Source organism: Myotis myotis, unplaced genomic scaffold (assembly GCF_014108235.1).
Source record: "Myotis myotis isolate mMyoMyo1 unplaced genomic scaffold, mMyoMyo1.p scaffold_m19_p_21, whole genome shotgun sequence".
NCBI classification, from domain to species: domain Eukaryota; kingdom Metazoa; phylum Chordata; class Mammalia; order Chiroptera; family Vespertilionidae; genus Myotis; species Myotis myotis.
Window position 1 is genome coordinate 4,334,173 of NW_023416326.1, and position 21,601 is coordinate 4,355,773.

General features: G+C 35.3%; 1 protein-coding gene across 9 annotated transcripts in view; it reads right to left on the minus strand.

Annotated features, from left to right (window-relative positions):
- ARID4B (AT-rich interaction domain 4B) overlaps positions 1-21,601 on the minus strand; it is a 61,329-nt gene that overhangs the window by 12,892 nt on the left and 26,836 nt on the right. For 6 of the 9 annotated variants that reach the window (XR_004974993.1, XR_004974992.1, XR_004974994.1 and 3 more), the window contains exons 11-19: positions 21,206-21,360; positions 18,304-18,376; positions 15,884-15,978; positions 14,672-14,769; positions 13,714-13,957; positions 13,233-13,408; positions 9,112-9,372; positions 3,278-3,362; positions 1,964-2,162 (exon numbers count right to left, since the gene is read on the minus strand). Coding sequence is in view for 6 of the 9 variants with exons in the window: in XM_036354544.1 (XP_036210437.1) it covers positions 1,964-2,162; positions 3,278-3,362; positions 9,112-9,372; positions 13,233-13,408; positions 13,714-13,957; positions 14,672-14,769; positions 15,884-15,978; positions 18,304-18,376; positions 21,206-21,360 (1,386 nt within the window). In the remaining 3 variants the exon portion in view is untranslated. The remainder of the gene's footprint in view (positions 1-1,963; positions 2,163-3,277; positions 3,363-9,111; positions 9,373-13,232; positions 13,409-13,713; positions 13,958-14,671; positions 14,770-15,883; positions 15,979-18,303; positions 18,377-21,205; positions 21,361-21,601) is intronic. The other 3 variants (XM_036354546.1, XM_036354548.1, XM_036354549.1) reach the window with 3 other exon arrangements.

Consider the following 21,601-nt stretch of genomic DNA (forward strand, 5'->3'; position numbering starts at 1 on the left):
TATGTTCTTTAACTAGGTTTAAATTAAAAAAAAAAAAAAAAAAATGAGACAATTAAGATGGGTAAAACCATTAAAAATTTTCAATGTGTTCCTGCATAACTAAATTTTTTAAAATGATCAAAGCAGTACATATAGGTGGTTATAACTATTTCTATTGGTAGTTATTACCACCTTCTCTTAATATTATTCTATTTGTTGATTTATGAAGTTTAACCTGATATAAGCAATGAGGATTTTCTCTTATTAATACCTCATCCTCTTCCCCCGTACTTTCTCTCTGTATATTTCTTTAAATATAGCATTTATAACATGTAAGTATGGCTCATTGCAGAAACAGTCCACCTGTTATTTTCTTTCTGGGATAGCCTTTTACTTTTCAAGGAGTTTCCAAAAGTTCTTTTCTACTCATGCTGTCTTCCTTTCTTACGTCTTCACACTTATCTCACTGCTCCATTAAGCCAAGCATTCTCTCCAGTTTCCTCACCCACCCAATCTCTACCCTGGACGCCTATTTTCTGCTCCATCTAGGGGGCTGCTCCCTGGGTCAGCTCTAACAGCCATCATCCTAGGAATCTCCTGCACGTTTTCTCATGACCCAGACCCACTGTTAAAACAATCTCGTCTTCCTTTTTCTAGGTTTACTCCCATGTTGTGTTGGACCACCTAACAGTTTCCTAAAACAGTACATGGGAGGAAAATAGTCTTTGTCCTTACACGTCTGAATACATCCTGACCCTCAAACTTCATTGTGTGACCTGTTTAACCAGGTGCAGAATTCCAAGTTGAAATTATTTTCCTTCAAAATTTTGAAGGTGCGGCTCTTTTGCTTACAGTGTTGAAAACACTCTTTCATTCCTTTGTGGTGATGATTTTATTCCTGCTATTTTTATAATTTCACTAGAGGCCCGATGCACGAAATTCGTGCAAGAGTAGGCCTTCCTTTCCCCAGCTTCCCTCTGGCACCCGGGACCCGGGCTTCCCTCCAGCCACCGGCAGGCACCAAGGACCCAGGCTTCCCCTGCAGCCCAGGCTTTGTCCAGAAGGTTGTCTAGAAGGATGTCCAGTCTAATTAGCATATTATGCTTTTATTATTATAGATAAAATGTACTGTGGCATGGCTCTTTCTTCATCACTTCAAGTACTTGAGGGGCTCTTTCCATTTAAAGATTTCTGCCTGTCAGTTCGAAAAATATTTCCTCTTTTAGTTACTTGCTAATTTCTCCTCAGCCCTGATCAGGGTTCGTGAAGGAGGCAACCAATTGATGTGTCTGTCTCTCATTGATGTTTCTCTCCCTCTGTCTCTCCCTCTCCACTCTCTTTAAAAATCAATGGGAAAATATCCTCAGATGAGGATTAACAACAAAAAAAAATCTGAACTCTTTTCAAGTTACAAAAAATGTAAAATATTTTTTATGGAGACACATTCTTTTGCTTCATTTGATAGATCATATCTTCCCCCCCTTTTCCCTGCCAGCCAGATTTATAAACCTCCCCCTCCCACCAGTCTTTATCACTGTTATTATCTGATAGTTACACTTCATTTGCTGTAAATATTAAGCAGTAATGTCACCATAAAAGAGAATATGATAAATGTAATCAAGATAAGCAAAGTTAAATATTCTTTACAAAAAATTCAATTTAATTTTATATTCTAATATGGCATAACACCAACTGTGCTTTTCATGGCAACAGAAAAGATGGAACCTGAAAAAAAGCACTGAATCAATACAATAGGGTGAGTATTAAATTGTAACTACAATTTACTGGTGCCCTTGGATCTACTAACAGAAATATTTCTAAGCCTCAATCAATGGCTGGTTTTATTTCAAGTAATAGAACCAAAAAAAAAATTATGGTTCAGTTAAAAAACCAATTTGATGTTAATGAATTACCTTTATAAAATTTGATATATAAAAACTAACAACAAACACTTGCATGCAAAAAGGGCATTTATGATGTTTACCTTGAAGTCCATTAAGGATAGAAGTAATTTCTATGGATTTAATATGAGCCGTATCCGAGTTTTTGGCATCAGTAAGGTCCAGTTTAGATACTATTTCAGGAGATGAATTTGTCTGAAATGGTGGTTTTGACAAGCGCCGAAGTTTACAGTTTTTAGGAGAGTATTTTTCATCTTTGTCTTTTTCTTTGTCTAATTTATTCTAGGTTAAGGGGGAAAAAAGTATCTCATGTTAGCCATAATTTATCATGAGGCATTTATTAGTAACATTGTTAATACTAATTTTAACTCTTAAAATATATTAAATAACAAAAATATACGAAAGCCCCTCAAAACAGCCACAGATGTTTTTTCAATATTATTTAACAAATAATGCAGGATGAGCAAAAAGTTTTTGTCTAATATTTATATTTAAGTAGCTGAAATAAATCAGCCATCAGATAGACAATTAACACTAGCGTGCCTCTGGGATACCTGAGACCTGTATCATTCTGTTAACCAATGTCACCCCACTCTTTCCAACGAAGACCGAGAGTGAAGATGAAAAGTGCTTGATGAGGCCTGAGCTGTAGCTACTCAGTTGCTGTCCCGAAACTTAAAAATGGACCCAATGGTACAGGGAGAAAAGAAAACCATTTTAGGGGAGAGCTTTCACTATCAGGGGCCACTAGACTATCATTTAGCAGGAAAGTAAACAGCTTCTCACTCTGAATATGAAAAGTGAACTTCAGAAGAACTATTAAACACCTCAAATACATACACCATTCAAAATATAAAAATGCCATTAACAAGAGAACAATTGTTCTAAAGCTAATGGTCTACTTTCTAAGAAAACGTTAAAGAGAGTTAATCTTAGAAGGAGCAATTCGATCATACGTAAAAGTAACATCAACTTCCAGGACAGCGGCATCTCTGGGAACCTGCTCTAAGCCGCTACCTGCGGTCAGACAAAGAAGCCTCCTTTCCTCCTGAGGAGGGTGCAGTTAGAACGCAACCCAGGGTCCAGGCCACTACTTTAGGGTCCCCACTGGAAACCAGAGGGGCAGGAGAGGGCTGACATGGATCAGTAAAAACTGGCTGGGTGGCCTTCTACTAGGCTGAAACGGAAAAAAGTCTCACAGATCATTTAGTACCGTTTCCAAAATGTCTTTCCATAAGTGACAGTATTATTGTACCCAAATCTAGCTTTTGCTAAATTTGCTATTTCAAGGGAGTATTGCCAACTCTGCTAACACTAATGCACACACACTTAATGCATAATTCTGGGGGAAAGTTCTTTAATTAAGAATTATGATGTAGAGAAAAATAAGCACTTACCTTTATTTTCTTCCGATGTTTTATCTTTGGCACATTTTTATCAGCAGGTCTTACTATTTTATCTGCTTTAATCCATTCATCATATCTGAAATTAAAGGAAATTGATATAAATAAACAGACATATACCACAGAGATACTTATGGCATATTAAAAAGAAACTCATAAATATAATCATTTCATTTTAGAACTGGAAACAACCCTGGAGATCACTTAGTTCAACTTCCTGGTTTGATGCATAAAGCTACCAACTGCCCCGACTGGTGTGGCGTTGTCTCATGCACAGAAGGGTTGAAGGTTTGATTCCCAGTTAGGGTACATGCCCGGATTGTGGGATCGATTCCTGGTAGGGGGTGTGCAGGAGGCAGCCAATCTCTATTTCATTCTCACATTAATGTTTCTCTCTCTCTAAAAATTAAGACTGTCTGTTAGTGATTCGACCGTACTTCTTAAATTCTGTTATCAATAAATTCCTTATAATTAAAGCATAGGATCTAGACAAGTATCCTACCTGATATTTAACTAAAATACTAATGAAATATTTTCAAGTATATACATGACTTATTTGAAAATATTTCTACTGAGTCATCTAACTAATGAAACAGACATGAAAGACAAGATGCACAAGCAACTCATTGAACTTCCAAAGGTCACTCCCTGGCCTATGGGAGATGGAGGCGCCGCACCAGAGGGCCCTGAACTGATCAAGTCTGTGAACTCCAAGACCAAAAGCACGAACAAGGGCAGAGTCACATGACAAATACGTCACAGGTGCCTATCATGTGACAGGCTCTGCACTGAGCACTGGGTGCTCAGCAGTGAAGGCAGCACAGCCCCTTCCCACAGGGAGCTTTCAAATGAGCAGAGAAGGCAACACTAAATGGTAATTACAAAAGGAACAATACAAACCTCTGCACCTTCTGAAAGAAGGTACGTACATATTTGTATTTTTAAAATGTGATGAATTAAAATATTTATACAAAGCTAGAAGAAATCATTCAGAGACCATAACATAATTGCTCTCACCAGAGAAAAGTCGAGTTCAAAAAAAGAAAGCTTTATAGTTTTTGTTTGGATATGTTGGCAAATCACTAAGCAATCACTTAGCAATAATAAAAATGGAAAAGAATGTCAGTCAACCAGATAGAAATGGCTTCTGTGCCCAACATCAATTCAGATGTGGTTCTTCTTCAACCCAAGTAAACCCATTTAGCATATGTTAATATATACACCCAAAAGACATAATCGTAGAGATTAAGAAAAAGTAATTACACGCAAAATAAAGATATTTCCAAAATAATTTCAAAGCAAAACCAAATTGACATAATACTAAAAACTCATTATCTAAAATATGCATAGATTAAGATAAAATGTAATAACCATTACAGTAAAATATTAGTCATTTGTAGTTTGTGTTCTGTAATGTATATTCATTTAATAATTGCTGAGCAATACATATTTCATATCTTACTTCATATAAACAAAAGGTTAAGTTATATATATCATATAACTAAGCTTTTGAAGACCTCATATCTAAAGTGGAAATTTACGCTGTCATTGCAAGGAGATGAAGTTTCCTCCCTAAGAACCTATGGGACACTGTAATAGAAAAAAGACCAACTCATGATGAAAAGAAGCACTAGTTATTAATAATAAACTTTATAAGCAATTTTATCAATATTTTCCTACTTGATGAATTTTCTATTATAATCTCAGTTAACACATATTTTTTTATTTATTGGTTGACTTTAGAGAGAAAGGAAGGGAGAAAGAGAGAAACATCAATTTGTTGTTTCACTTATTTATGCATTTTATGTGTGCTCTGACTGGGGATCGAACCTGCAACCTTGGCTTACTGGGATGATGCTCTAACTGAGCTCTCTGGCTATACATATATTTTTAATTTGAGAAAATATCTAAAACAAAATTTATGAAGACTCACTGAACACCATTTTATGCTTTTAGTAATGTACTTAGGATACAACAAAAATAAAAGTATATTACTGAAAAGCTAAAATTCTAAGCATGTTATTAACACTGCATATTTCTATTTCATTTAATACTGTTAAATCCGTAAGATTTACCAAAGACACAGGAATGGTGTTCATCATAATAAAGAAAATAACAGCATAATGATAGAAACATAAATATTATAGCATAATTTAAGATTTGACACAACCACCCCAAGAGAATGATACAGTAATGATGTCAATCCATTTTCTTGAGAATTTAACTCTATAAAATGAAGCGAAGGTAAGGTCTTCAGGCAGAGGTAGTCAGTAGTGTTAAGAACAATGACAGAGCAGCTTTATTTACAGACCACTGAAAATGGTTAGCAACTGTGACTCGGATACTGATTTTCTGAAGTATCCCCAAAACTTACTTTATTAATAATGATAAATTTAGGGGGTTCCTATTTGTGTAAATTTAGACAAACGTACTACCTGCCAATCTACAAAGCCACCAAATGAAACGGGTCCAATTTTTATGTTTTACATAAAATATACCTGCTAATCTACAAACTACTAAGTGGAAAAGTCCCGTTTAATAAACCCTCTTAAGTTGAAAACAGAAAGAAAGCCCATTTGAGTTGTAAAGATAACTGATTATTTATTTCACACCAAAAAAATGTTTATTTTCACTTGCACTGAAAAACTAGTCAACTCCAAAGTCATTTTTTAAGTTCTCCTTATTGCTATTAAGCTTTGTTTTACATTTCTCTACATGTAGGACTATCTGATATAAAGTATTTTGAATCCTGCAAAAAAAATTTTCACAGCCTTTTGACTGCCATGGTACTTGTTCATCTGAATATGGAGAAACTGGAACCTTAATAGAACAGTTGGACAGGTCCCCAGAAAATTCAGAGTTGCCATATATAGAAGGATAGAGAAGAATCTGGCTCCAGGTAGAGCCAGGCCACATCTGTCCCAATCCATTAGTCTATATATTCTATAGGTATGGCGTTTATAGACCAATGCTTTTTATTCAGATTTGAATTTCTGCTTTACTCTCATTCTGTTGCCAGGAGGTCCAAAGTAGTTCAATATTCATTCACTAGTTATCACATTTTTCAGTTTTGAATTAAGGGTATAAATAATAATTATATTAATGTAAAGGTTTATATAGCACTTTAGAAAAAAGAATAATGTAGAACAGTATTTTTTAAAAGATATTTTCTTTTTAAGAAAACCGTTTGCTAGAAAATGTTTCAGATCACACAAAACTCACATAAATAGCCCCACATGAAATTTTCTAAACTGCCATAGTAATGAATGGCTGCCACTGAAAATAAAACTACTTTCATGAACCTTCATGCAGAAATCTTCGTTTTCAATTTCACATCAAGTGTAAATTCAGAGATCAAGCTGCATTTCTGAAAATAATGTGAAAACAGCTGTGGAGGTGATGAGGGCTTGTTGCAGTCCTCATTAGGTAACTTCGGACAAGAAGGAGCAGCAAAAATCACATGTGATTTCCTTTTCTTTTCTTTTTTTAAAATTGTATTTCAGTCAAACTGACGACGCATGCTGGGGAACAAGACCTCCAATGCTCCCCACAGTGATTTCGTATTCATCAGCACGACAGACCTTGGTTACTATTGCCGAGAAAGAGGGTGCTGTGATATTGACTAAAAGGAAATTAACTGCTTAATCTACGGAAGTACGGCTGTTTTCTCTACGATGCTGTGTGTGGGGATCCACCCCCACAGTTCTTCACCGAGATGTAAGTTTTCTTCTTGTCAACGTTCAGACCACAAAATGCTCGAGCTGTCAGGAGTAGTGCGTCCTTCTCAGTGACACAGCAAGTCTTGTTGAACAGTCAGTTCTCCTTTTCCTTTCCATGTCATTAAACACCTGAATGCCCCCTTCGAATATCGCCCGTTACCCTACCCAGCCCACTGCCAACTTCAAGGCTAATATGCCCAGCGTTCTCTACCCTCTAAAACCCAAGTGCCCCTCGGATAGGATACTTTCTTTTAGTCAATCTTTTCTTAAGGAAATGGAAAGTTATCTTAACTACAGAATAACTTTATCAATGTCTCAACTCACATACATACCAAGCCTCTTGTTTGAGATAATTAATAGAAAACAATCAGGCCCTGATTATAGTGAAAGTTAGAGAATGATTAAATTCTATCCATTCATCACAGAATTTAAAGCATTTTAAAAGGCTACTAAGAAAACGGCCTTGTTATATATAAACTAGCAAAAATATATATAAAATGTAAAATACAATAAAATAAAATAGCAAAATAACCAGAAGGACTGAAAGGAGAGGGCAAAAAGATGATGTGGCTTTTATCTATCTTGTGGGCATTATTTAATAATTAATTTTTGTCGACTCAATTTTCTCCTAATTTTAAACTAACATACTCAACATTTACACCTTAGGCAATAATGGAACTCCCTCTACATTCATGTTTAATAAGACCATTTAGTGGGATCAAAATGATTAAATATCAAAGAGTGGGCAAAATATTCCTACAGCCACTGTATCTGAGATTTCAGGCATCTTCCTCTGAACATATCATTCATGCCAGCACTACAGTGAGAAACACCATGCATCATAGGGGCAGCATAAGAACCAACCGACAAAAGAATTAATTACACATGATTTTAAAAGCAGTATCTGGAAAAGCTGGTTTCAGGACAACACCGATGACAGATAAGTCTTAAAATTCAAAACTTTTGTTAATCTTGTTGGTCAGAAATAAAGAACAAGCCCAATGGATCAGATCTGTACTTTTCTCAAAATAAAGAAGGAAATCAGATTAGACTTGTTTCTAGAGTTTCCTACTGCTGCAACCAGACAACACAAAATGTACTTTTAAGGAACAGAGTGTTATTTTTAAGAATAAGATGAAATTGTTTCAGTGACTTTCCAAACAAATGATAATTTAAATATAAAGCATGAGAACTATATTCCTCCTTGAAGAGACTAGGCACACATGAAACCACCACTTAAAACTTCTATGATTAACTTTCCAAGGGCTACAGCCCTATCATGGGCTATATTTCAAAAATAGTATTAAACATTCCAAAATGAAGTAAGTTTTTCTTAAAAGATACCTAGATGATCAGATCCCAAAACTGACATAAACTTTGGACAAACTTAAAATAGAGAATTTCTTTGGATAAACCAAAGGAAACCTGTGAGAAGAAAAACACTTCATTTAACCCCACCTGAAACCGAACCTCTGTCTTGCCTTTCAGCTCCCCAGGAGGAAAAGGGAGGAAGTGCACTCTAGTTAAGTTAAGCAGACCTGCTTACATTGCAACCATAGTGTTTACAACATGAAAATACATTTCTGAGGCTTCTGAAAAACACTGTAACACAAGCACTGTTAAGGAGGAGATAAGGCCTTCTTGAAATAGCTAAAGCTTCTTAAGAAATCTCCAAACTCCCTGCCTACTGAAAGAAATATGACGTCCGCATATGACAACTTAAGAGGATTACAAAGAGGTTACTATGGCAAGGTAGTTGAAAACGCAAGAGAGCAAGAAGTCTGATCATCGGCTTGTAGACATCAAGAAGCTCAAATCTCTTTCACATCTTTAAGGATTTTCCTATCATTTCACCAAGTGTTGCTTTGATTAATCCACATGTAATGTAAACATTAACTGGGCAGACACTAAGGATGTCTTCCAAGTTATTAACAGGAGGTAGGAAGTCACTACGCGAGCATTTACATACTAAAAACTACATATTTTTTATATAGTGCTATGACCCCAATGAAAATACGAATAAGCCTGTAATTCATTAATTACGTTTTAAAATAGGAAATTATTTGTAAGTGTTTCCAGGTAGCAATCACTAGCTAAAACTCAAGTTACCTCACATTCCATCCGCAGTAATGGACCAAGTAAAGGACCTCTCCACCTTCGACATCAGAATCTTTAATACTAGCTTCATACATTTTTTGATTTTTCCCTCGTCCATACCGCACTTGGACTTTCATGCCTGGTGGATAGCATTCAAACTCCTCTTCCTCATTGTTGTCATCATCCTCTTCATCCTCTTCCTCCTCCTCCTCCTCCTCCTCCTCCTCTTCTACTTCTTCATCATCTTCCTCTTCCTCTTTATTCGTTTCATCTCTTGAAAGGTTTAAAAAATTGCAGTTAATAAAAGACACTTCATAAGCTTTCCAGTTCCAAACCACATAAATTGATAAAAATTGTGGCTGTGATTGTTCCGGGAACAGCAGGTTCCATGTGTATGAAATTCTCTGATTTTCAATTTAATATTAAAAACTAAAACTGTATATGACGACTGTGGTTACAGAAAAGAGACATTTAGAGAAAATGAATAATGAAAAATAAGTGCATTAAAAGAAAACTTCCAACAGCCAGAAGGACGGTAGTTGTGCTGCAGAGCAAGAAACTAGTACAGCCGACTGTTACAATTGTCTCAGGTTTTATTATGAAAGTGTTTTACATCTCGGTTGACAAAAACAAAAATCATTACACCTCATAGCCATTTTCTGACTAAAATTATTTTTTAGTCAAATATTTCCAGCCTCAGGATATTTAAAACAAAAACTTTTACTAGCCAAAGGCTAGTCTTAATAACTTTAAAAAGTGCTCCAACTAAAATCAAATGTTATGTTATATACTAAAATGTTATTTTACCTTTCACAAGTATATTCTACCAACTTCACATTAATATCCCATCAAGGTTTTTTTCTTTTTTATTCTTCTAAACTTCAAAATTTCTGCTCTCTTTACCATATTCACTGAAAATCTTCTCTACCAACTCGCTCAACTTTAAAGTTCCAATTGAAACTAAAAGTTACACCATTCAGAAGCAGCACTGCAGCCATTCTGATCTTTTCAGTATCCTGTACCTTCTAAAACTGAGTATTCATATTCATGTTATATCAGCCACAAATCTGTATTAAACAAGTTGGAGAGAATCTCAAATCATAAATCTTTCCAAGCACTAGATTAAAAAAAAAATCAATGCTTTAGTATAAAATTTGACATTTAGTTAAGTCTTTATCTGCTCTGCAGTTTGTCTAAATGTATTACAATAGATTCCTCTCAAAAATGAATCCATCACTTTATAGCTGACAATGAATAAACGTCATAAAACAGAAGCACAAGACAGCTGAGCATTAAACTTCAAAGTTAATAGGAATATTTATACAAAAATCCAACTTTCACTGATAATTTTTAATATTCTTATATGCAATCTTTTTAGCAATAACATATTTTACCATTCCTAATTATACAGGCAACAAAAATAATATAGAAATAGAGATAAAAGCAGCCCTATAACCCTTTTTAATTTATTTCTTTCCTTTTATACAGTGAAGGATGAGGGAAGCACAATAAACTTGTGAAATTAAGTCTGAGTTCATGAAAGTGTCAAATGTGTCAAATTTCTCTGAAATAAATCACCAAGTCTATAAGGATTCTCAAGAACTATTCCTCTTTTAAAGACTCATCTACAGCCAAATGAGTGAAGGCCTGGGAAGAGTGGGTGGGGGTGGAGGGGATCAAAGGGAAAAACAAACAGACAAAGGGGACATCTGTAATACTTTCATCAATCAATCAATCAATCAATAAATCAATAAATAACAGCCAAAGGAATATATACTTAAAACCTAAAGGAAACCTACTGTAATCTAAGATAAAAAATATGAACTCTATTATTGAAAATACATTAACAGTTTTTAACAGGCTAAAATATTTAAGAAATTATCAGAAAGGGTGTTATGGATAATAAGCTATTATTAACAAACTTAAAATGTTTTATCTGTATAATATATACTATATACATATATAAAATTAAAAGTTAAAATATCAGGGAAAAAAGGAAATGTATTGTGCTGGCCACAACAAAACAAGAGATTTATCATGCACCTCAGAATCATGATGTAAAAGGAGAAAGACAGACTAAAAAGTCTAAACTTTTTAAAAAATGAAAACAATTCTAAACGTTCTCTTACATCATGTAATACGCTCAACACAACTGATACATGCCAAGAATTGCAAGCCAAGCCTACATTAAGTGGTAGCCAGAGTAATCTTTATTTAATCTGGAATAAAAACCCAATCCTCTGTACTAACAAAATAATAAAAAAAATAATAAAAGTTTCACATTTAATAGCAACTTCAGACACAAATCAAATAAAGGTCATGAAAATAATACGCTGATGTATAATAATCAGACAACACAATTACTGGCTTGAATCAGCCATAGAAAATGCTTCTACTTTTCTACTTTTCTAAGAATTCAGTAGCAAAATCAGAGGTAAGTGCACCAAACCAGATACAACACAATGCCAAGAAAGCCAGCCTTTAAATGCACACACACACCAAGGATTTTTCATCTGAATTCGCAAAGAAATATCAAATTTTCCCAGTTTGATGTGACACTCCTTACAATGAAACAAATTAAAAGAAAAAAGCTACAACTTATCAATACCTATTATGGACCAGATACTGGAATACAGAGGCAGGCTATTGAAAATTCTTGGTCGTAGCTAATTACTTATCGGAAGTTATACATTAGAGAAATACTTAAATATTAATTCTTTATAACTGTAAAATTTTCTATTGCACTGATCTAATAAAATTCAGAAATCACTTTTGGACATTTCTAACACATAATGCTTCTAAAAAATATCTATCAAAATAGGGCAGTCACACCAGGGTAATTTCAGTTTGTGGTATGACGTATATACCTCTGTAGTAAGTAAGAAAGCCATCTAGTTGAAGAATTAAATGAATTAATAAAACCCTACAAAATACAGATTATACTAATAATAATGTTTTTAAAGTACTAATTTGAAAAATAAAGATAATTACTAGTAACAAAGAGAAAATAAAGGCTTATCAGAGTGCCTTCAACACAGTAGATGCTCCAGAAATAGCTGCAGATTTAAGTGTCAGATTTTTAGGCATAAAGCTGAATCCTTACTAAGTTCTTTCTTAAGAGTTAAAATAGTCTCCAGTAGCAGCATGTATAATTTCAAACAAACATTCACATACAGAGAACTACAACCAAATATAATGAACAAACACACTATATTCATCTAAACCCAGTGTTGTTGTTTTTCCTTTAAAGTTTATCTGCATGCTGAGGCCAAATTTGCAAAATAACACTAAAATGATCAAGAGATTTTAGGCAAAAAGCTGGGTACTCACTAAGTTTCTTAATAGTTGCAATAGCAGTGAGGAATATGTGAAATATATATTTGTACACACAGATACGTAACAAACCTTTTACTATATTCATCTAAACATGTTTTTCTTTTTTCTTCCTCCCTCCTTGGCTTCATGCTGTGGCCAAATTTCAGAAAAATATTAAAACGATTAAAAAACACTGGTTGTACTTATTTAAATGGGCCACTAGCAATGAGGAATGTTTAGCATTTTTAAACCTCAGAAATAAGATTAGACACCAAAGATCACCAATAAAATCCAGGGGTCCACTGGCCTTGTACAAATTACATTGCTAAATAATTCATCATTCCAAATTAACCAAAACAAGTAAATGCTACTTGCACATAAAACACAGCATAACAATTTCGGCCTTTTAAAAATTAAGTATTAGCACTTTTCCATTCTTATTTTTTGCTTAAGAAATGAATACAACTGTCAAAATCTACAGCCAACATACCACCTATAAACATTGGAGAAAGTCATTTTCCCAAATGTGTATTATCTGGTTATTTAGCAGAGCCTAATGTAGTAAGAAGTACTTTTCTCTAGCTGAAAATTTTATAAATTTCCATGATGAGAGCAAAGAGAATGAATCAAAAACATGACCTTTTGCTACATTTGCATTAGTAGGGTCTCTGAAGTAGGCAAATGCTATTTATGTAATAAGTGCAAATCAGCCAATTTTGTCAATCAAATTTCGATTCATACATACATGCACATACAAAGAGAAAATGACAAGAATTCATTCAGCCAAAATGCATCTTAACCAAAAACAGAGTTCTTACCCAGATTTTGCTTTTTCTTCTTCAGCTTCTACCTTTATGCTGAGGGGTTCATCTAACCCAGTTGTCTCATCATTTTTGTTGACCAGAGTTTCATTTTCTTCTGTCTTTTTTAGGTTAACTTCTTTTTCCTGATCACTTTGTGTAGATATAGATTCTAATAAATTCTTTTTACTTCCCTAGAAAAAGATCAGAGCAACTAAACCAACAAAAGTAAATACTACCAACTTAATCCCATGATCTAATTAAAAAAGGTACAACCAATGATAATATTGAGAAAGTTATTAGGTATTTTAAGAAACTCCTGCCATTCTTAAAATACTAGGCAAAAATATTGAACAGCTATTGTAAACACCAAAATAGCACTTACTGAAGAAAATGCACAATCTAATCTATCTAAGTATAAAATCATACAATAAATTAACAAATCTTTAGAGTATACAGAAAATGCACCAAAGATGGAAAAGGACAGTATCTGATTTACCAGAGAGGGTTTAATATTTTCCTTTCTTTCAACATCATCTTCAGTAGGGTTTTCTTCTTTTATTATTATCTTCTCCTCCTCTTCAATCTTTATTTCTTTCATTTCTGGTTCACTTTCTTCCTTAACTTTTATTTCTTTTACACTGTCACACTCCTTACATGGCTTGTTAGCAACTTTCTCTGGCAGTGCCATCTGAAATTCAATATTGGCCGACCTACAGTACTCCTCAAAACCATATAAGTATCTAGAAACATGAAGAGAAATTACATTTGGGGAAAATTTTGAAATATTACTGTAGAGTTGTGGTGATTTAAATTTGCTCGTTTCTCTTGTTTTTCAGATATGGAGCCTTAACATTCTCATTTATTCTAGTTCAGTTCTCCCCAATCTTTTTAACCCAAATAGAAACATTTTTCAAAGAAAGTCTCAATTAAAAAAACTATGCTAAAAGTGAGAAGACAATCATAATCTTAAATACACTAACTGTAACAACAGTAGCTTTTACAAGTTCCAGTGATAGCCTGTTTGTTGAGCACCTCTTTGTAAGCGAGGCGTTGGACCTCTAAGCACATGTAAAATCTCATTTAATCCTCAGAGTAATCCTACGAGGCAAACAGTGCCATCTCACTCTGCGGATGAGGACACTGAGGCTGAGGAGAACAAAGGCATGGCCCAAGGGCACCGATCGCTAGTCACACTTGTGCACACCTAACTCTTCAAACTTTAGCATTTTAACCTCACACAGTACTTGCAAGATTTACTTGGCCACAAAAGCTTCTTCACAGATGATCTTGTAGATCTAGTGTTCATAGAATCCGCTCTAGAAAATGTTGTATTATAGAGTGATTACTCCGGCGAAAATTTCTAATTACTTCTTAGAGCCTCAGTTATGGGATACATCCCACCCTGCTTTCTAGATAAAATACTGAATGTAGCTATAGCAAGTACGCCGACTTACTTTTTATAAGCACATTTCACATTGTATCCTGCAGCTGAATTTAAGACAGGAATCCCAAGGTCCTGGTAGACTTGCTTCCAGATAGCTCCACTTTCAATCTAATGGACAAAGTGAAATGAAAACTTCCAAATTCAAGGTAGGAATTTAAAAATATTTTTATAAACGTAGTATATACAAATATGTTTCTATTTATTGGTTTTAGTCTCAAATGGATGAAAAATATCAATCTCAATAAATACTAAATAAAAAATTGATTCACAACATTTTAAAATAAGTTTTAGTATTCTAACAAATCTCAGAGAATTCACAAATGTTGAAATATTATACCACTTCATTTTAAATAAACCCTGCTTTAGTAAATAAGAAAATGTCCAAATTCCTAGTCAAAATTTATAATGAAGAAACCAAGATAGAAATTTTAAAATGAAGTATCATGTCCCATAAAACTTACAAGCTAATAAATCAAAGCAGTTCTATGGATTTTACTAAAGCATTTGATTCTACAGAAAAAATTTTCAGTCTTTATTAGATAAGCACCATTCATCATGGCAATCTTAAGATAATTTCTTCTAGTTCAAAAAAAGGTTTTCTGGCCGAAACCGGTTTGGCTCAGTGGATAGAGCGTCGGCCTGCGGACTGAAAGGTCCCAGGTTCGATTCCGGTCAAGGGCATGTACCTGGGTTGCGGGCACATCCCCAGTGGGGGGTGTGCAGGAGGCAGCTGATCGATGTTTCTCTCTCATCGATGTTTCTAACTCTCTGTCTCTCTCCCTTCCTCTCTGTAAGAAAATCAATAAAATATATTTAAAAAAAAAAAAAAAAGGTTTTCTGCATGTTTGTATTACCACATATATGAATGATATGTTTTATATATATCAGGCACAGTGGAAGAGATTACAGATATAAAGAAGATTAACACAGATCCATGCTCCCAAGTATGTTAGTTTAGTGGGAGACATAAGCAAGAATTTCCATCGATATGGTTATGCTGTGACTTCAGACATAATTAGGTGGTTTATGAAAGTTTGACAAACTTAACAGTAAGTCAGAAAGCTCATTTTAAAAAATATTTAATTAAATTTAAATTTGTTCTGAGGAAGCCAGCTCTGTTCCTAACCTGTCGTTTCCTTTATTAATTGGAATAAATAATTCAGATAGAAAACATGTATAAAAAACATGCTTCACTTTTGATTGTAATACTTGTAATACTTACATTATCAAATCCTCCAAGTTTGTGTACAAGTCTGAATAACTTAAAGAGATTCAAATTTCTATATCCAAGTACAGGTCGTTTGTTAATAGGTGTGCCTATTAAGGAAAACACAAAATATATTAAAATCGCAGTGCATTTTTTGTATTTAAAATTTCCAAAGATTCAAATACAGTGCAAAGGGTGTGTGCGTACACGCACACAGAAAGTGGACAAAAGTAGCTTTACAGTTGTGAGTATAAACAGTTTATTCTTACGTGATTATTTATTAATTTACTGCACTTTCCATTTGAACAACTGTAAACCTATTTTTGTCCTACCCTGCATATATGGGGGGGAAATGCTGTTCATTAAAAACATGTCCTGTTGCCCTAGCTGGTTTGGCTCAGTGGATAGAGCATCAGCCTGCGGACTGAAAGGTTCCAGGTTCAATTCCGGTCAAGAGCACATGCCCGGGTTGCAGGCTCAATCCCCAGTAGGGGGCATGCAGGAGGCAGCCGATCAATGATTCTCATCATTAATGTTTCTATCTCTCCTTTCCTCTCTAAAATCAATAAAAAATAAAAAACAAAAACATGTCTTCTATTTAAGCCCATTTCATTAAAATTTTTCCCCTCTTACCAGGTTGTTGAAACCTTATATGATTTCATTCCACTTTTATTCCCCTTATGAGTTAAAGAATAAATACCAAAGAAAGCACAATAATAATTTTAAAAATCAGGGAAACAAGGTTTGGTAAAACTGTTGAACTGATGGGCAACAGCTTAACATTGAGAGTTATCTTTATGATAACTTCTTTGCATTTTAAAGATTAATTTTTTCTTTACTGATGAGAGAGAGAGAAACACTGATTTGTTGCTCCACTTACCTATGCATTCACTGGTTGATTCTTGTATGTGCCCTGACACGGGACTGAACCTAGAACCTTGGCAGATAGGACAACACTCGAACCAACTGAGCTACCCAACCAGGGCTTACTTTCTTTGCATTTTACTAAATTACTACTTCTCCAAATGATTCTAGAGCAGTGGTTCTCAACCTTCTGGCCCTTTAAATACAGTTCCTCATGTTGTGACCCAACCATAAAATTATTTTTGGTGCTACTTCATAACTGTAATGTTGCTACTCTTGTGAATCGTAATGTAAGTATCTGATATGCAGGATGGTCTTAGGCGACCCCTGTGAAAGGATCTTTCGACCGCCAAAGTGGTCGCGACCCACAGGTTGAGAACCGCTGTTCTAGAATAAAGCTATAGTTCTCTTTCATTCTAATATGGAAAAATGTAGGGCAAGGACACAAACTATCATGCCTTTAGAAAATGGTAGAGGAAATAAAAGAACAAAGCTACACAACCTATGGCCCTTTCCAAAAAATATGACTGGCATAATCCTATTTTATCACTGTTCTAATATTAGACTTTATTCATCACTTTTTATTTATGTTACATAAAAGCCTAAGAAATAGCCTACCTTCTTAGGCCAAGCCTCCATTTATACAAAGAAATAACACAGGAACCAAGGACAATGTATATTCTATAAAAAGGTAACTACATTATAGTAGCCACTATCATTTATGAGAGCAAAAGACAAACAGCCAGCTTCTACTCATCAGCGAGCAAACGGAGATTTAAAAATAATTACAGAGTAAAGTGGCATTTCCAAATCCTATTCAATCATGTCCTTCTCCTCAAGCTAGAGAGCTTTCTGCTTCTCCCGCCTCCTTTCCCTTGCTCGCATCTTCCCGGGAAAGGAGAAACTACACTCTGAGCAGATGAGCAGGAGAACTGAGAACTGGGTTACCACCAAAGGTCAGCACCTGTTCCTCTTTCCCCCAACCCCTGCATTTATGTAACGACACTAGGCGGGTTCAATGAGGTAAGCCAAGGTTCACCTTGGAATACTGTCACACTTCTTTACTTCTGGCTCTCTGTGTCTGGCTTCATTCTCTTAGTTGTGAGGCTGAGCCTTTATAAAAAGACTTAGGGTCCGTCTTAGAGTATAGTCACATCGTGCGCGCACGCACACACACACACGTATGTCAAACGGTGGTTCTGGAGAAGGAGGCCTTTTCCTAGTGGCATCTATATAGGTGCAATTACAATGTTGCTACTATGATTCCTACTCTGCTGCTGCTCCCTAGCGTCAAAGTTCTTTGGTATAAGAGTGCTGATGGGAGTGAAGAAACAACAGAACAGAACACAGGCATTTCTGGGCCCAGGGCCATGTATCTATCAAAACTCTGTCAAATTCCTCATTCCACTTTCCATGGGACAGACACTATGCTAGGTGCTGGTGATATTGGCAACAAAAAAGACAGCCATGATTACCAGGAATAGGAAGCTTAATGAACAGAATTATTATTTTTAAAATATTAACTATATATCGGATACCTACAACATTAATAAAAAAAACAACACACTCACCTCTATCCTCCATGAATTTGTACAGCTGCTGAAGAAAATTTTCTCTTTCTTCTGGAAATGGTTCTATTTCTTCCTGTTTTAGTTACAGAAGAGTAGAATATTATTTTGCTTAGTTAAGCATTGAATAAAACAAGCAGATTTCCTACCAACAGCAAAGACTAATACTCACTAAAATATTTCAAAGGCTTTTTATCAAATACAAATTATTTCTTAATACTAAGCTGTTCGAACCCAGAACATTCTAGACATTTTGTGCTTTACAGAGGAATATGTCCTAAAAGGTATTTCCAAAGTGACAATCCCAACTGTAAATTCTCATATAAGAAAAGAGACTACAAAGACGGTTCACCAACTTTTGGTTTATCCCATGTAAAAGATCAATTCTTTAAATCAGGGTCACAGGCTCAAGAAGACCTACTCTCGCTTCTATGAAATTGGGTCAGGGTTTAATTTAACATCAAAACTGACTCGATTATTGCTCCTCATAGAACTGTACAAGTGTGGGTCCCAGTAGCTGTAACTACAAGTGTCCATCATTACACACAGCCCCCTGTGCAGTACTGCAAGCGTGTCCAATCGGTAAAGTGGGGAACAAACTTGATCTACAATACCTGAAGATTCAGACTTAGGGAAATCTTCAAGTAATAAAATAGTTCCCCGATTTATCAATTACAAGGGAGGGGCTAGCTTCTTGCTGCTGTGGCCAGGGGCTGTGGCAGTGGGGAGCTGGTCCTGAAGCAACCTGCAAGGAGCAGGGTAGTAGGTGAGAGGGAGGAACTCATCCATTCAGTGACTATCATCCATTCACAAACATTTTATGAGCACCAGTCGGTGGACGCACTAGGTCAGGTGCTGAATCAATGAAGGAAAAATAAGCAATGACTACGAGTAACTGCAGAGCGAGTGGTCCAAACTATACGCCAAGGCTACAGTTACTCTGGCTGAGGCCAATGTATCTCTCATTGTAAAGGTGGGAGCATCCTTTTCTATTGATGGTCTAAATAAATCTCTTTAATTTTTAAAACTGTGTCTAATGCCATTGTTTAAATGAGATGTTACCCCTTTATATTAAATGCTAGCAGAGCCGAGGAAGGCCAGTTAAAAACAAAAACTCATGTGGATAAATTACTAGGCTTGCTAGCTGGGCACAGGAGAATAAATGACAATTATTAACTTGTTTAGGATAAACCTGTATTTCTCAATTTAAAGACGGCCCACATATGCTGTGTGTTGGTAAAGTAGTCAGATGTAAGTCTAAGGAAATCTATTTTCTAGATATCACCTAATGTTCCCATGGTACAATATTTGACTTTCATAAACTGCCAAATTAATTCCTGTTGCAAAATTTTTAAGTCAAGTTTATATATGACACAAAAAAAATGTTTAAACTGGAAACCAGATTTGCTTTCACAAAAACACAAATCTAAGCACCAACCGCTTGGTAATTAACATTTCCTGATCATCTGCTGCATGCTCCACACTGTGTCAGACACTGCGAATGTGGTAAGTACAGGAAGACAAGCTCCCTGCCCTTGGGGAGCTTACAGATTAGTAGGGGAATTAAGAAACAGACATGAACCAGTGCACTTATGTACACTGACAAAATATGTACACGGACCATACAGACTAGCAAACGGAGTGATTAACTTCCCTGAGGTGAGAAAGGTGATGGTTTACAGAAGGTTTCCCTTTACAATGGCGACATATGTCGGGTTTGAAAACTGAACAGGAGGGTGCCAGGCTGACTGGGGGAGGGAAGAGGAGGGAAGGGCACTGTGGGATAGAGTATGTGCAAAGGTGAGTAGTAGAAGGTATATAATTTGATATTGCTATAGCATAAAGTTCCAAGTTGGGGGTGGGGGGAAAGAGAGCATACCAAGAAAAGTAATGAAAAAAAGAAGGCAGGGGTTGGATTATAAAGAAGGACCTATAAGTGAAGCTTGATTTTTAGAGCGATAAGAAGCTACTGAAAAGGTTTTAACAAGGGACTACTCATTTTAGCATTTTAAATAGAACGCAGTGGGAGAGAAGACTGAAACCAGGGACACATTTACACTACACATTGTCACTATAGATTATTATATCATAAAACAACCCTAGGCCAATAATAGTTATGTGGCAGAATTTCATAACTTACCTAAAACATTACATATTGACATGAATTTAGTTTCCTGAAAACATTAAATACAATTCATTTCACGATCAAATATACTAGCCTTCGCTATCTGTACCTCTCACCCAATAACTTTTATAAAGTCGCTCAACAAACCATGAAAGAGTACCGTGGTTCAATGTCACTAGTGATATCATGGACATCTTTTCTCGGTACTTGTCGTTGCTAGACCTAAAGTACTAGCTACAACAAAATCTAAAACTTCAGCTTCTTTATCTATATAAATTCAGATGCCTTAATCAGAACTACACATCCACTTATGTTAGATAAAATCATTTAAGATTCTCATTAACCTTTACTTTTTTACTTATTCTTTTAATACTAGGTGGAGTATGTATTTTGTACTTTTCTAGGTATTTCAATAAAATACACAGATGTAAACACTGTATGAGGTGACAGCTATCTACACGACAGTGAAAAGCATGTGAAAGTTTTGCTATGTTAGATGGGTATTTCCTTAATCATCGGTTAAACCGAAAGCACAGTAAAATTAGGAAACATTTCTGAGGTTATTGGGATATCTATACTTAGTTTTATTTTCACAAGACCCTATTTCTATTTTAAGGTAAGCAAGCAAACTACTTGATTATGATGAGTATCACAAATACAATTTCATTATGAAATATTTCTAATACTAAAAGTATTCAAGTGATTAATGACTATGCGCCAAATTCTAACTCGAAAACCCAACTGTAATTTTAATGTAAAGGCCTCAGCTGTTTCACTTACCTCCTCCTCACTGCTGTTATCCTCCTTTTCTTTCTCATCCTCCTCCTCCTCCTCCTCCTCCTCTGCCTCACTGCTGGAGCTGTCTTCTTTCAATTCCGTCTTCCAGTTAGCAGGAATAGTTCTACTTCTGTGAAACTCTAATGCCTGATCAAAGGCTGAAAAGAGACCATAAACTAGTGAACTGGAGAAAGAAAACAACTGACCTGTCTACAGATAGTAAACAAATAAAGAAATGAAGATCATTGTGTAAATACCACTGACAGTTATCAGTGCCTGGCACACCGGTGTGCCAGGCACTGAGCTGACCGCTTTTCTGTGTAGCTGCTCATTTAATCCTCTCAGTCTTAAGCATCAGGCAGCCATTTTTATACATGACAAAACTGCTACTATTGGAAG